General features: G+C 47.8%; 3 protein-coding genes across 3 annotated transcripts; 1 reads left to right on the top strand and 2 right to left on the bottom strand.

Annotated features, from left to right (window-relative positions):
* Nucleotides 1–562: 562 nt before the first annotated feature.
* BBBOND_0307920 (hypothetical protein) lies at nt 563–6,124 on the top strand (the record flags this gene model as incomplete). The annotated part of the gene is made up of 1 exon (XM_012913620.1): nt 563–6,124. The coding sequence occupies one exon, from the start codon at nt 563–565 to the stop codon at nt 6,122–6,124; it is 5,562 nt and encodes a 1,853-aa protein (XP_012769074.1).
* Nucleotides 6,125–6,788: 664 nt separating this feature from the next.
* On the bottom strand, nt 6,789–7,016 carry BBBOND_0307910 (hypothetical protein; the record flags this gene model as incomplete). Its single annotated transcript, XM_012913619.1, has 1 exon — nt 6,789–7,016. The coding sequence occupies one exon, from the start codon at nt 7,014–7,016 to the stop codon at nt 6,789–6,791; it is 228 nt and encodes a 75-aa protein (XP_012769073.1).
* A 432-nt stretch (nt 7,017–7,448) lies between these two features.
* BBBOND_0307900 (hypothetical protein) lies at nt 7,449–12,617 on the bottom strand (the record flags this gene model as incomplete). Its single annotated transcript, XM_012913618.1, has 1 exon — nt 7,449–12,617. The coding sequence occupies one exon, from the start codon at nt 12,615–12,617 to the stop codon at nt 7,449–7,451; it is 5,169 nt and encodes a 1,722-aa protein (XP_012769072.1).
* Between the last annotated feature and the right edge of the window lie 829 nt (nt 12,618–13,446).

Below are 13,446 nucleotides of genomic sequence, written 5' to 3'. Positions count from 1 at the left end.
ACGACTTGCTGAGTGTGGCGTTTATGTGGTGAGAAACGCGCCGTTGTGATATTTTGCGGGAGTGGTTGGTGACGGATACCTGGGTGCTCCCCTAGCGCCTTAGAGAGACGGCTTGGCGGCGGCAAGGTGCGGAGTTAGGAGAGGCGTACTCTCTCCCATTCAAAAACATAATGGTGTGAGCTGTTTACCAACTGTGCTCCACCTTGTCATGCTAGTCAGGTTCCGTCCTTGATAGACAACTGCGTTTGCGAAATCCCCCCGCCTCAGGTAGGTGGGATGTTTATAAGATAATCGTCCTGTCTAGTGGGTTTTGTGAGGGCAAGATGAGTCTTTTACTGTTTTAATATTATGCGTAGTGTAATCACATAGCGAATAACTTTTTAGCATTCTCACTTAACGCACATGTCGAGCCATATTCTATTTGTTGACGGCGTCACCTGAGAGGTGCGATCGCACGAGTGTTTCCTGGTTCGCATGGTCGTGGACACCAGCCGTAAAAATTTATAAGCGCATGTTGGCGCATTTGTATTAGCATTTTGTGTTCTTGCTATTTGTATCCATAATGGCGTCGGCCAACAAATTTTATTTCAGAAGTCTCAGGGACTGCCTTATATTTTTTTATTGGTTGAACACCGAAAACAAAAAGCACGCCGAGATTGCAGCGCAATTACATAATCGTATCAGTAACTATTATAATAATGCTGACAAAAGTAAAATGCAAACGGCGTTGTCAACTTTCGTGTCCAACGTAAATAAATTCTATAAAAAATTGGTGAAGCAGGAAATTCCTAAACAAGCAGTAAGCTCTTCCAACTCAATCAAAAGTAACGCCAATGTGATAGAAATTGTCGATGCCCTTTTAGAATGCCTCCCTAAGTTCCTCTCCGCGATGTATTTTTTGGAGTATTGCATAAATCCGAACTTTTCGAAACTTGGCGGCGGAGGTTGGGAGTATGACTGGCCTGGGGCGTTCAGCGAGAGCTACTGGTACCCTAATAGTGGCGGTGATCTTGATAAGTATCTATATGATCGATCAGGCTCTGACAACGGTGGAATAATACCTGGCGGATTCGGTAAAGTTGATAGAGAACTGCGATATTATGATTATTCTGCTTATCCTCAGGGTTTCAACATGGCCATCGACCTTACCAATATTGTGAAAAAGCAAAATGACAATTTTTTCCGCCACGTATTCTCCACGTCGGTATTGTCCCAAAATTATGGCGTCAAGATTCCTAACACCGCAAACGCTATTGGTTTGGTCGGAACTTTTTGCGATTTAGTGAATGCCGAAAAATCTACTGACGGCGGAGATTTAATAAAAACTTTGAATACCGATTTACAAATTAAACGTCCTGGAAAATGCATAAATTGGGGTCAATTGAAACAGCATTGTTCGAAACTTAAACAATTTCAAATAAACACATTATTCACTGATAAAACTTTTAATCACACCGGTCAATCACTGCCCACTTCATTGCTTAAGACGAGGGATTTTGCGACGAAAACAGCAGATTGGTTGAGAGGTAATTTGGAGGCAGTGCGAACGAATTTGAAGAATATTAGTACGACTTTACATGTCGATGACCATAGACCTACCGATGGACTTGGGGCCTACTTTACGGAACATTTCTTTCCCTATGGATTCATTTTTGGTTTTCAACATCATGAAAAATGGAAAATGAATGCGAAAACTCTGCTGCGAAATTGGAATGGCGTAATTGATTCTCTTCGAGACGACGATGGCGGACTTCATAAGCTTAAGAAAATTTTGGATGGTGACAATTGTCCACAAGATAAAGTTAAAAACCCAGCCCCACCGACTCAACCCTCTGCACAGAGGCCTAGGCCTAGGCCTAGGCCTCGGCCACGACCCCGACCCCGGCCTGAACCCGCCCTTCCAGAGCCTGCCCAAGTCATGCCGGATAATAAACATTCGGGACCTCTACCTCAACAACCTGAAGCGTCGCTTGAAAGTCCCACGAAGAGCGAATCTGCAAACCCCGTTGCAACTAAAACCGAGGCCACCCAAAAAGGGTCGACGAAAGCCGACCCACCGATGCCAGCTGCCACTAAAACACAAGCTACGGCACCTCAGGTTAAAAATGGTGACGGAACTCCAAATCAAGGCACTGCAGGGAAAGGAGCGCAGAACCAAGGAAGCAGTAATAATGCACCTCAAAATCAAAATTATGGTCAAAATAGAAAAAATGCTCAAAGTCCACCAGGCAAGGATTCTCCATCTCCTCCTTCCGGTGGTGCAGGAGCGCCAGGGCAGGCAGGGCCTAAAGGTAATCAAGGCCCGCAAGGCTCTTCTAGTACCGGGTCTACAAAATCTCCACCTAAAAATAATGTTAAGCAACAGCCTCCATCTCAACCTCAACCAGCGCCTCCCCCTCCAGCCCCTGCCCCCAGTGCTCCTGCAGGCCCTAGCTCCACTAGTCAGCCGGGTGGCGGGGGTGGGAGTCAAAATGGCGGTGATGGTGCGGGTCGAAAGCCTGGTGGATCCACATCTCCTGGGAAATCTCAGTCGACAAGTGTTCAATCTCCAGGCTCCTCGTCATCCAGTGTCGTTGTTACCAGGAGTGGTCAGGGTCCTCCCGCCGCTGGTCCACAAGGTGGTAATGGGCGGGGTTCACAGGGCAGTGGTAAGAAAGGTCAAAAGCCTGTCGTCACTTCACAGAGTGTTACCACTCAGCCTTCAAGTGCCACGAACCAAGTCACTCAGTCAACTGGTTCCAGTGGTGGTAAGGGTCTTCCTGGCGCTGGTCAATCAGGTGGTAATGGGCTGGGGGGACAGGGCAGTGATTCTAAAGGTACGCAGCCTGTTGCCTCTAAAACCCCAGCTCCACCTCAGGCTCCAGGTGTTCCACCCCCAGGCGCTCCGTCATCCAACGTCCCTGTTACCAGCAATGGTCAGGGCACGGGGGTCCAGGCGTCCACTCCTGGCATCACTCAACATGGTAATCAAGCACCTCATGCAGGTATAAATGTCAGTAACACGGCGTCAACCGCTGCAAATTCAAGCTCAAGTGGCACGGGGGGTACACCAAATGCTGGTCACAATTCTGATGAAGATGAAAAGAAAAAGCAGTTGGATGCTTATAAAGCTGAACATAAAAAGAAATGTGATGATATGGAAGCAGCATTAAAAAGGGGCAGACAACGATTAGCCGAAAAACAGCAAAAACAGCAAAAAAAGTTGAATGCTGATCTCCAAAATTGGAGGCGTCGTCAGTACTATGCGCCGAAAGATTTGAATATGAATCCACGTTTGGCTGTACAAACTGGAACACCAGATCTAGCTCTCGATGGCGTCGATGTTTCGCATGAATCGTCCCGTGATTCCTATTTCGCTAAGCGCATTGAAGGCCTGGAACATCAATTTGAAGAGGAACAACGAAAAATGGAACGAGAGCGTAAGTACAGAATATCGCGATTGGAAAATAAGCAGAAACTTGATGAAAATCGCGCCAAAGCATTACAAGAGCAACATGAACAATATGTAGCAGACACACTCCGATCTTTGGAACAGACGAAAAAAGATAATGCGAAACGGCTGTCAGTTGCGTTAGGTTTCGATGGTGACGTTATAAAGGATGATTCCGTTATGAAAAAACAAGCACATGGTATAAATATGCAAAGAATCGCTAGACAGAATATTCTTGCTAATAGAAAGCTTACTGATGAAAGAATTCAAAAGTTGGTTGAATCTGCCGAGTTAAATGAATACAAGGATGCAGTGGAATATAAAAATCAGCAGGAACATGGTAAAAAAAAATTTTATAATGACGTTTTTAGTGGCGGCGACGTTTTCATTTCTCATCCAAAGCGTGATGACTCCGTTGGTAATTTTGATTTTTATCTCCCTCAACATATACAGACTGCTTCAGATATGCCTGACCACTCATTTGCGGAGAGTATATCCAGAATGTCAATCCCTCCTGTCTCTCTCGAAATTACGGCACCGCGAAACCCTGCTGATTACAACCACAACGGAATGGACACTGCAAACGCAACGCAGAATGCTGACTTAAGCTTGGAATCGGGTCCCATTCCGACAGCAGGCATAGGTTTAGATCCATTTTTAGACCAGTTTGATGATAAATTCGAAATTGCTAAGCCGCCAGAACGCAATCCAAATGACCCTACCAATCCTGACTTTACGCCTACAACATTGTCATTTCAATTCCATAACAATCATGAATTGTCTTCGGCAAACATATTACCAATTCCCCCTAAAGTTCTCGTCGAACGCGCAGACCGTGATACGACTCAAAATGAAAACGATCCCAATTATTTAGATATCCAAATCCACGTCCCCGACCGTACAATCCAAGACGATTCTTATCACATAAACATAGACCCTCCCTTTCTCCCAAAACTACAACCCCTGGACCTAATAGACCCAGTCACCGCCGCCATCAATCTCGACATAGAACCAATCGACGCTCCGGAGTCCCTCCCAAACAGGTACGTGGATCCATATACGCACGATGCGCAATCTGTCAGTATGTGCACTGCGCCGTGGATGACTCAGGCAGAAATCGGAGACTCCACCGATATCCCCGACACGGAGCTGTTCCCCGCCGAGGCCCCGCGCACCGTCAGAGATATGCTTCAGTGGCTGGCTGGACTTAGGAACCCAAAACATCATAGCACTCTCACAGAATGTTTTAACAAGGCATTTGGTGGTTCGCAGAGTGACCCTTCACAGCTTGCTCTCTTAGTCAACGGTTCTTATGTCCGACCCAATGATGTCTTCGACATACTCCAACTTACCACCATGTTTGCAGGTTCTGTGCTAAATTCCATTGCACCTAACTGGAAGGCAAACGTGTCATCAAGAATCGTGAAGCCTAACTCTTCCACCATATCCCAGGAGCCTGATTGCTGCGCTCTCCTCTGCCAGCTGCGTGACTACGTGTACGCCTGCCACTACCAGTTGGAGTTCCTCAAGTCGCAGTGTAATCGGGATAAACTAAGTGGTGGTTGGAAAAATGATGAGTACGGCAGCGACATAACTTCTCTCAACTCCCCCCTCCAGGCGTTCCTGACTGACGACTGGGACTCCGACTTCGAGACGCACCTCTTCGACCCTTGCAACCTGTGCCTCAAGAGCAGGGTGAGAATGGGATTCAGGGATGAAGATCTGCCTAAGATATCGAAGCAGGGCAGTGTCATTTCCACCATCCTCACTCCCAGCTGCGGCGGTGATGACCCCCTGCTGACACTGTCCTCCTACCTCAACTGCCTCACCAGGCGGACGCCGCGCACCACCGGGGAGCTTGTGTCCTTCTTCCATCATTTCGGTAATGAGCTGCACGATTATGATCAGAAAGCACTTTCCTCAGTTGGAACAGCACTCTTCACTTCCCATGTAGACTGCCCCGACTGGGACCGTCTAGGTGCCTCCGACCTCCAAGCTGTCAAGGGCATCCGAGGCTCCGAGTCCCTCAACCAGAAGTCCAACTCCAACCACAGCAATGAGCATCCCCGTACCCTGTACACACTGGTCGGCTGCAGCAGTGACCCTGACAACTGCCATCCACGTATGTCTCCCATCACGTACCGGGCCTACGCCCTGTACTCCCAGAGCTTCGCCCACACCTACCTCAGCTGGACGGTGTACCTGCCGGACAGGCTGTGGGAGTCACTTCAAAAGCTGCACTATGATTTGCAAAAGCATCTTGGCAGCGGCAAGTGCACATCCCTCTACCTGTGTTCCACTGCGCTGCCCCTCCTCTACACTCACGGGTTCACGCCGCCGGAGGGTCAATCGCAGTCGACAGTCAAGTGCTATGATGTTATGAGTATACTGAAGGAAATTGTCAACGGCAAGCCTATCGCATCACTCATGACTGCCATGGACGATTTCCTCTACAACATCCGGGAGCCGTTCATCTTCACTTTCGTAGCACTGTGGTCCACAGCATTACTCATCTTCGCCAACACGATGCTATATCGCCTGGACGTGCTCTACATCCGATCACACCTTATCCGCACCAAGGCATCTCACGTCATCGACGTCAAGGCCTTACTCACCAAAGGCCGGAAGATGCTTTCACTTTACAAGGACGTCGACTACTTCGACGAGGACCCCATTGGTCAACTTAGTTTCTAATAGTAGTTATCGCAGTAATGTATTCATTCACATTGCAATAGGTTGTGCTGCATTAGTGATGAGTCGTGTTTCTGCAGCATATATGGCACCATGGTGTGAAAAGAGTGACTACTTGCAGGCATAATCAGGCTCATGTAGCCCACTTAAGAGATGGCTGAATCCGGTAAGCTGAGTTGTGAGTCACCTGTGAGAGATGTCTACGGCATCTCACCTGGCCAGTGCTGTAAAACTGGGTGATTGGTCGTCAACGTAGGCAATTGGCGATGGCCATAGTAGGTGAGTTGCTATGTTGTTGCCGAGCTAGTAGTTGTAGTCTAGGCAATGTGAGTCTTTAGGCAATGGAAGCTGCTGCGTCTTTTACGTGATGGACAGTGGACAGCGTGGCTGCGTTGCATGGATCGTAACGGCGAACATGAGGAACGTATTAACCAATCAATGTGCCTCACATAGGCACTCATGTCACAAATGTGATGACATTCAGAAGCGGCTGCGCCAACGCTGTACGGCGCGTGATGGATGCAGTTGGCTGCCCATCTGGCACTGGTTAACCTGCATGCCACGGCCTGGATGGTATCGACATGCTTTAGCTTGGTTGTACTTCAGTTGTAATAGCTGCATAGTTGTGATGTGAGTGGCGGTGCACTGTATGGTCATCATCTTGCTGCTACCGTAGCGCCGATGGGAGACGGTCAGTGCCCTTGCTGCGGTGCGTGTTGATGAGTGGTTGGTGACTTCGTTGCTTGAGTGATTGATAGTTCGCAGGCTGAGGGGACTGGGAGCGGCAGTGGTACGTGTTGCAGTTGGTGAGTGCGTTGCTTAAGTGATTGATATGTTTGCAGGTTGAGGGGACTGCGAGGGGAGCGGGAAGATGGGGGGTTGGTTGAAGTGTCATTGTCAGAAACAATGTAAGGAGCCTACCTGTCTTTGCTGTCACTGGTGTTGTGCGAAATGTAAGACAAAGAATTGTCTCCCATGTCTCAGTTCGTCGTCTTCGCTCAGAGGCGGGTTTTCGGATTGCAAAGATGAGAGATGTAAAGAGTGTAACAAAGATACATGTCTATGTAACTGTTGTCAAGTGCATCGTTATTCCACTTCCCGTTCCAAAACTTCCCTCAGTCCACAGCCTTCTCGCAGTTCCTCCGGTGCCGACTCTGCCTCTGGTTCCTCCTCTGTCCGCAGTCTTCACCAGCGCGCCGACAATCAACAGTCTACCACCGCTTCCTCCACCCCCATCCCTTACATCATCGCCGCCGTCGCCCTCATCATCATCGTCATCTGCGTCATGATCTACTTCCGCATCTGGCCGTTCCACAGGGTGCGGTACCTACTGCGCAGCTGATCGCAATAACCCAACTGGCAACTGACATCTAATGTTGTAGACAAAGTGATGATTGCACTGATGATCAATCAAATGGGCAGCGAGGTGACTATAACACTCCCCGCCCCTTACATCATCGTCCCCGTCGCCCTCACCGCCGCAGCTGGGAGTGAGTATATTGGAAAGGACACTTCCCTGTTGCGATATTTTAGGCAAATCGTCCTTCTTAAATCCCATCCTGACTCTGCTCTTTAGGCACAGGTTGCACGGGTCGAAGGGGTGAGTTTTGAACTTAGAGTCCCAGTCATCAGTCAGGAACGCCTGGAGGGGAGATGGCGTCTTGATGTCACTGCCGTACTTACAATCTTGCCAACCACCACTTAGTTTGTCCCGCTTACACTGCGCCTTGAGGAACTGCAATTGGTGGTGGCAGGCGTAGACGTAGTCACGCAGCTGGCAGAGGAGACAGGCGGGGTCGGGGGAATAGTAATAAGCATATTTTTCCTTGTCCTTGAAAAAGTCTTTAAAAGCATCTGAAACGTTTGTATGTTTTATTTTGTAGATAACGGTGGCAGAGTAGAGACACGCCTCGGTCAGTTTGTCGGCGACATGGGAAGCATCTAGGGTGTAAGGTTCCAGGGTGACCTCGATGGCATCATTTTTAAAACGCTTCAGAATGCTCTTGATATGCTGCGTAATAATACCAATATATCCATATGTATTCAATCCCACGAACCAGTAGAGCATTTCCCGGACGGTTCGAGGCGGGGGCAGATGGTCGGAGGCTGGGGGAGGGGAGGTAGGTGGTTGAATTGTATCGGTGGAGGAAGTGGAAGTGTCAACGGACCAGGGGTTAAGACATTCATCTGTGCTAAATGGGTTAATTACACGTTCACTTGCCTTCCGTGGAGAGTCACTAGGCATCCCGGGATCTTCATAGCCGTCAAGCCCGATACGTTCCGGCGCAAAGTTCAGATCGAAATTAGTGTTAGGCAGGCCTGAGAAGCCTTCGTCGTCTGAAGGTTTTAACTCGTCTTTAAGGATATCCGCCGTGTTGGCATAAGGGTCATCTAGGTCTATGTCATATGACGAATCCTGTAGTGGACGTTTTGGGACGTCTATTTGGATGTCAAATTGCATTTCATCAACACGTAGAGGGGCACTAGAAATGTCAAACTGTGAATCCTTGAACGCACGTATGCGATCAGCGTCTACTTGTGCAGCTTGCATTAATTTTTTTTGTTCTTCGTTTATGTGATCTGATTCTTGTTTAAGCGCTAACAATTCACGTTCACGTTGTGCATTTTGCGAACCTTGTTTCAGCTCCTCATTTTGAAAATTTAGGAGATCCTGCTCTTGGCGCTTCATTGTGAAACTATCCTCTATTTCTTGTCCTTCCAGATGGTGTATGTCTCCGGCGTCTAGCGAAATGGCAGTCGGAATCTGGGATATATCCACTTGCCCGTTAGTACCAACAACCGGGTGACCGGCTACACCAGCCATTGTTTTCATGATATTGTCGTTAAATGTAACGGCTGATGCGTATTCTACCGAAGCATCATCATCATCTCCATAAGGTTTCGAAGTTGGTGGAAAACGTGACGTGCGAGGATCTTGTTTGAAAGCAGAAATAATGTTGCCTGTGAGTTCCGGTGTCGACAACGTCGCTACGTTACTATCACCGACAATTTGAGCCGTCTGCAGTTTATTTGAGGTACCGGTTACATTCAACATTTTCTCAACTGTTTGGTCGTCAACGGTTGCTATGAATGGGTATTTAGATGGAATATAGTAATGGTGACCAGAATATTCGGAAAGCGCGATAGGTGGCAATGGAGAACGTTGCTTAGGGTTAGGAATAACCTGAACTTTAGGTTTCTGTGGTAAGCTCAACTCAATGTTATACACGCCTGGGAACGGCATCATAGGTATTACACTTCCACCAACAGATATATCGTCAGGCTTCAACGTAGAATCTCGTTGATCGTTTGTCGACGGATTCTCTTCTACAGGAGGTGGAATCATACCCAACCTATTCTCACGACTGGGATGGTAACTAACAGGTGGAGCAGGAACGGCGATCGAGGCTGTAGGCATTCCTATCACATCAGACACATGTGACTTCGTAGATTGAACTGCTTCGACCGGTGGAATCATACCCAACCTATTCTCACGACTGGGATGGTAGCTAACAGGTGGAGCAGGAACGACGATCGAGGCTGTAGGCATTCCTATCACATCAGACACATGTGACTTCGTAGATGGAACTGCTTCGACCGGTGGAATCATACCCAACCTATTCTCACGACTGGGATGGTAACTAACAGGTGGAGCAGGAACGGCGATCGAGGCTGTAGGCATTCCTATCACATCAGACACATGTGACTTCGTAGATGGAACTGCTTCGACCGGTGGAATCATACCCAACCTATTCTCACGACTGGGATGGTAGCTAACAGGTGGAGCAGGAACGACGATCGAGGCTGTAGGCATTCCTATCACATCAGACACATGTGACTTCGTAGATGGAACTGCTTCGACCGGTGGAATCATACCCAACCTATTCTCACGACTGGGATGGTAACTAACAGGTGGAGCAGGAACGGCGATCGAGGCTGTAGGCATTCCTATCACATCAGACACATGTGACTTCGTAGATGGAACTGCTTCGACCGGTGGAATCATACCCAACCTATTCTCACGACTGGGATGGTAACTAACAGGTGGAGCAGGAACGGCGATCGAGGCTGTAGGCATTCCTATCACATCAGACACATGTGACTTCGTAGATGGAACTGCTTCGACCGGTGGAATCTCACCCCGCCCAAATTCGTCACCGTAGAAAGCGACTACTGCACGGTCAGTATCAGATATCATTCTGCCGTCAACATCACTTAATGTGTGGCGATACACTTTGTCTACATCCATATGTGCTCTCGGTTTTGTGTTAGTGATCACAGAGCCTTCTAGGGCCAACAATTGCTCTTGTTGCATTTGACGCAATTCACTCGGATATTGATCATGTATTTGCTGAGGCTTTCGTTCCATCGATTCGAGTGTTTCCCGCTGATCGTTTACTACTTCCTTGCGATAAGCTCTCGCGTCCTTCCTACCTTGATTTACTTCTTGCTTTTGTTGTGCCTCTTGCTCCTCTATCCTTATTTGTTCCATTCGTTTGTCGTATTCCCGTTGTTGTTCGTCCCACTTCTTATTGCGTTTTTCTTGTTCATTATAATCAGCTTGGCGTACACAGTACGTACCGCCATCACGCCAAAGTTTAATCTTCATGAACCCCTTGGAGCTTGGACAATTGTCAACAGGAACTTGAGGGTTTTCACCCTGATGACCGGGGCCACCACTTCCTCCGTTACCTACATCGCCAACTGAACCAGCACCTGGAGTATTGGACGCCGTACCATTGGCGTCTCCATTTGCCTGAGCCTTTTGGACACCTGGTTGACCAGCGTCAGAAACATCCGCCTGCCCACCCGGGCCCGGACCACTACTGGGACCAGTAGCACCAGGTGACCCGGAGTCTGGACTTTGAACACTTGAACTCTGAGTTCGTACCGCCTGTGAAACCGGTGAAATAGAAGTATTTGCTACACTGTGATCATTTCCTTGATTTTGATTTCCCTCCGCTTTCTTGCCCTGGTTCTGTGCACTCTCCGCTTTCTTGCCCTGATTTTGATTACCTGCAGAATTTATTTCTAGTGGCACTTCCGGCTTTTTGGGAGCTGCTACTTTCTTCTCTGGCACTACTTCCTTTGGGGTCTCGGGAACCTTGGCAGGTGGAGCCTCCACTCTGCTTTTTTTCAGAGACTTCGCTTCCTCGGAATACTCAGACTCAGACTCAGACTCAGACTCAGACTCAAACCCAGGCTCAGGTTCCGGTTCGGGTTCAGGTTCAGGCCCAGTCATAGGCTTGGGCCCAGACTCGGATTCCTTATCTTTTCGTTTTTCTTTTATTGGACACGGCGTACCATCCAATATTTTTTTTAATTCATCCAGGTCGCCGTTATCCTTCCTAAGGTCACCGATAACACTATCCCAATCCGTTTGCAAAACGTCATATGGAGCGTTTCTGGTGTCATACGTGTTTCCAAAGAATGTGAATCCATATCGGAAAAAGTTGTCGGTAAAATACATTTTAAAAGCTTCGGTATACCCCGGAGGCAGGGGCTTACCTTTCTGAAAAGTCCTACTATTAAATCTTATAACGCCGCTAAAGGGCTTTATTTTCTCCAAATTATTCTTCATTCCGGACAAATTTTTTTTTAGCCAACTCGCCATCCTTTTATCAATGGATTTGTCGAAAAATTCATATTTCCGCCCATAACCTGTGAAGGAAAAGCGATTATCGGTGAAAAGCTTACTGATTTTTTCTTTCAACGTTAAACAGTGTTTTTTTAATTCATTCCAATTTATGCATTTATCTCTGGATTGCACATGACTTTTAAATTCTTCCTCATTCGTTGAGTCTTCAAATATCCCACAAAAATCTCGCACCACACGAAGAGCATTGGCAACGTTCGAGACATCAACACCAGAAGTTTTAGACAATACCGAGGTCACGAACACGTCGCGGAAGAGTTGGCCTATTTTTTTATCACATATATTTATAAGGTCGGATGCCATATCTCTACCCTGGAAATAGCCACCCCGGTATTTCACCTCTTTACCACCTTTGTCGAACCCTCCGGGGATGACACCGTATGCCTCCCCAGCACGCTCATAGAGATACTTATCCAATTCGCCTCCTCTAGATTCGAAATTTGGACCAAGTGCACCCCACCCAGTCCAATCATTTTTCCACCCTCCGCCACCCACCGCACCGAACTTTTCGTCCACTTGGTATCTCATAAAATACATGACTGACAAGAACTTCGGAATGCACTGCAGCAGAGCATAGAGGGCATGTGTGGCTTTGCCCAGGTTATAGTTGCCTTGCCCTGCCCTGTTGCATAATTTTTCATGAAATGTGGACACGCTTCGAAGGAACGTAGACAGCGCAGATTCAACATCTTTTGTATTATAAGTTATATACTTTTTTTCCAAGAGCCTTACCAGTCTACGGGTCACTCGATATTGCATGCCCTTGTCAGTATGTAACCACTGCAGGAATTCCAAGCACTCCTTAAGAGTCTTGAACGTAGGAACGTTGCTCTTCGCCATACTGCCCACCTCCAATCATCTACTAATACACTTTTACAAAACACCACGGCCAGCCTCCAGTACCATGTCAACTGGGAAACACCAGAGTGATCAGAGCTCTAATCCACTCCTACTAATCACCACGGTCAGCCTCCAGTACCACGTGAACTGGGAAACACTGGAGTGACCTCACCTCTAAGGTGACTCCGCTTAATACAGCATGGCAGACAACTAAGGGTGCTGAGTGGAAAGGCTATGAAGTAATACGCTGAATAACACCAATACGCATCATACTAAGACAATGACACACCGAAACCATTTCGCAAAATCCGTGGACCATCACAAGAATCCTATAGAAATACCACTCACCTGAGGAGGGAAGGTGACAAGCCATGGCAGCCATACTGGAGTGAGAGGGAGGAGCATGATTGGAGAATAGCGTTGTCACAAGGATTGTGGATGTAGACGGTGCGGTGAATACGGACATTTGGTTACACCTTAGGTGAGGCAATATGTCAGCTACTAGGTCACAACTTTGGTTAGGCGGTTGGTCACCTCGCTGCTCATGTGATCGGTGATCAACGCAATCACTACTCTGTCTACAACATTACATGTCAGTGGCCAGTTCGGTTATTGTGACTAGCTGCGCAGTAGATACCGCACCCTGTGGAACGGCCGAATGCGGAAGTAGATCATGACGCAGATGACGACGATGATGAAAGCGACGGAGGCGATGATGTAAGGGGCGGGGTTGGTGGTCACCTCACTGCTCATGTGATTTGTCATCAACGCATTCATTACTGTCTAGAACATCAGATGTCAGTTGCCAGTTGGGTGATCGGTGGAATTT

This window comes from Babesia bigemina (genome assembly GCF_000981445.1).
Source record: "Babesia bigemina genome assembly Bbig001, chromosome : III".
NCBI lineage: Eukaryota > Apicomplexa > Aconoidasida > Piroplasmida > Babesiidae > Babesia > Babesia bigemina.
This window is presented reverse-complemented; position numbering and strand designations above follow the sequence as displayed.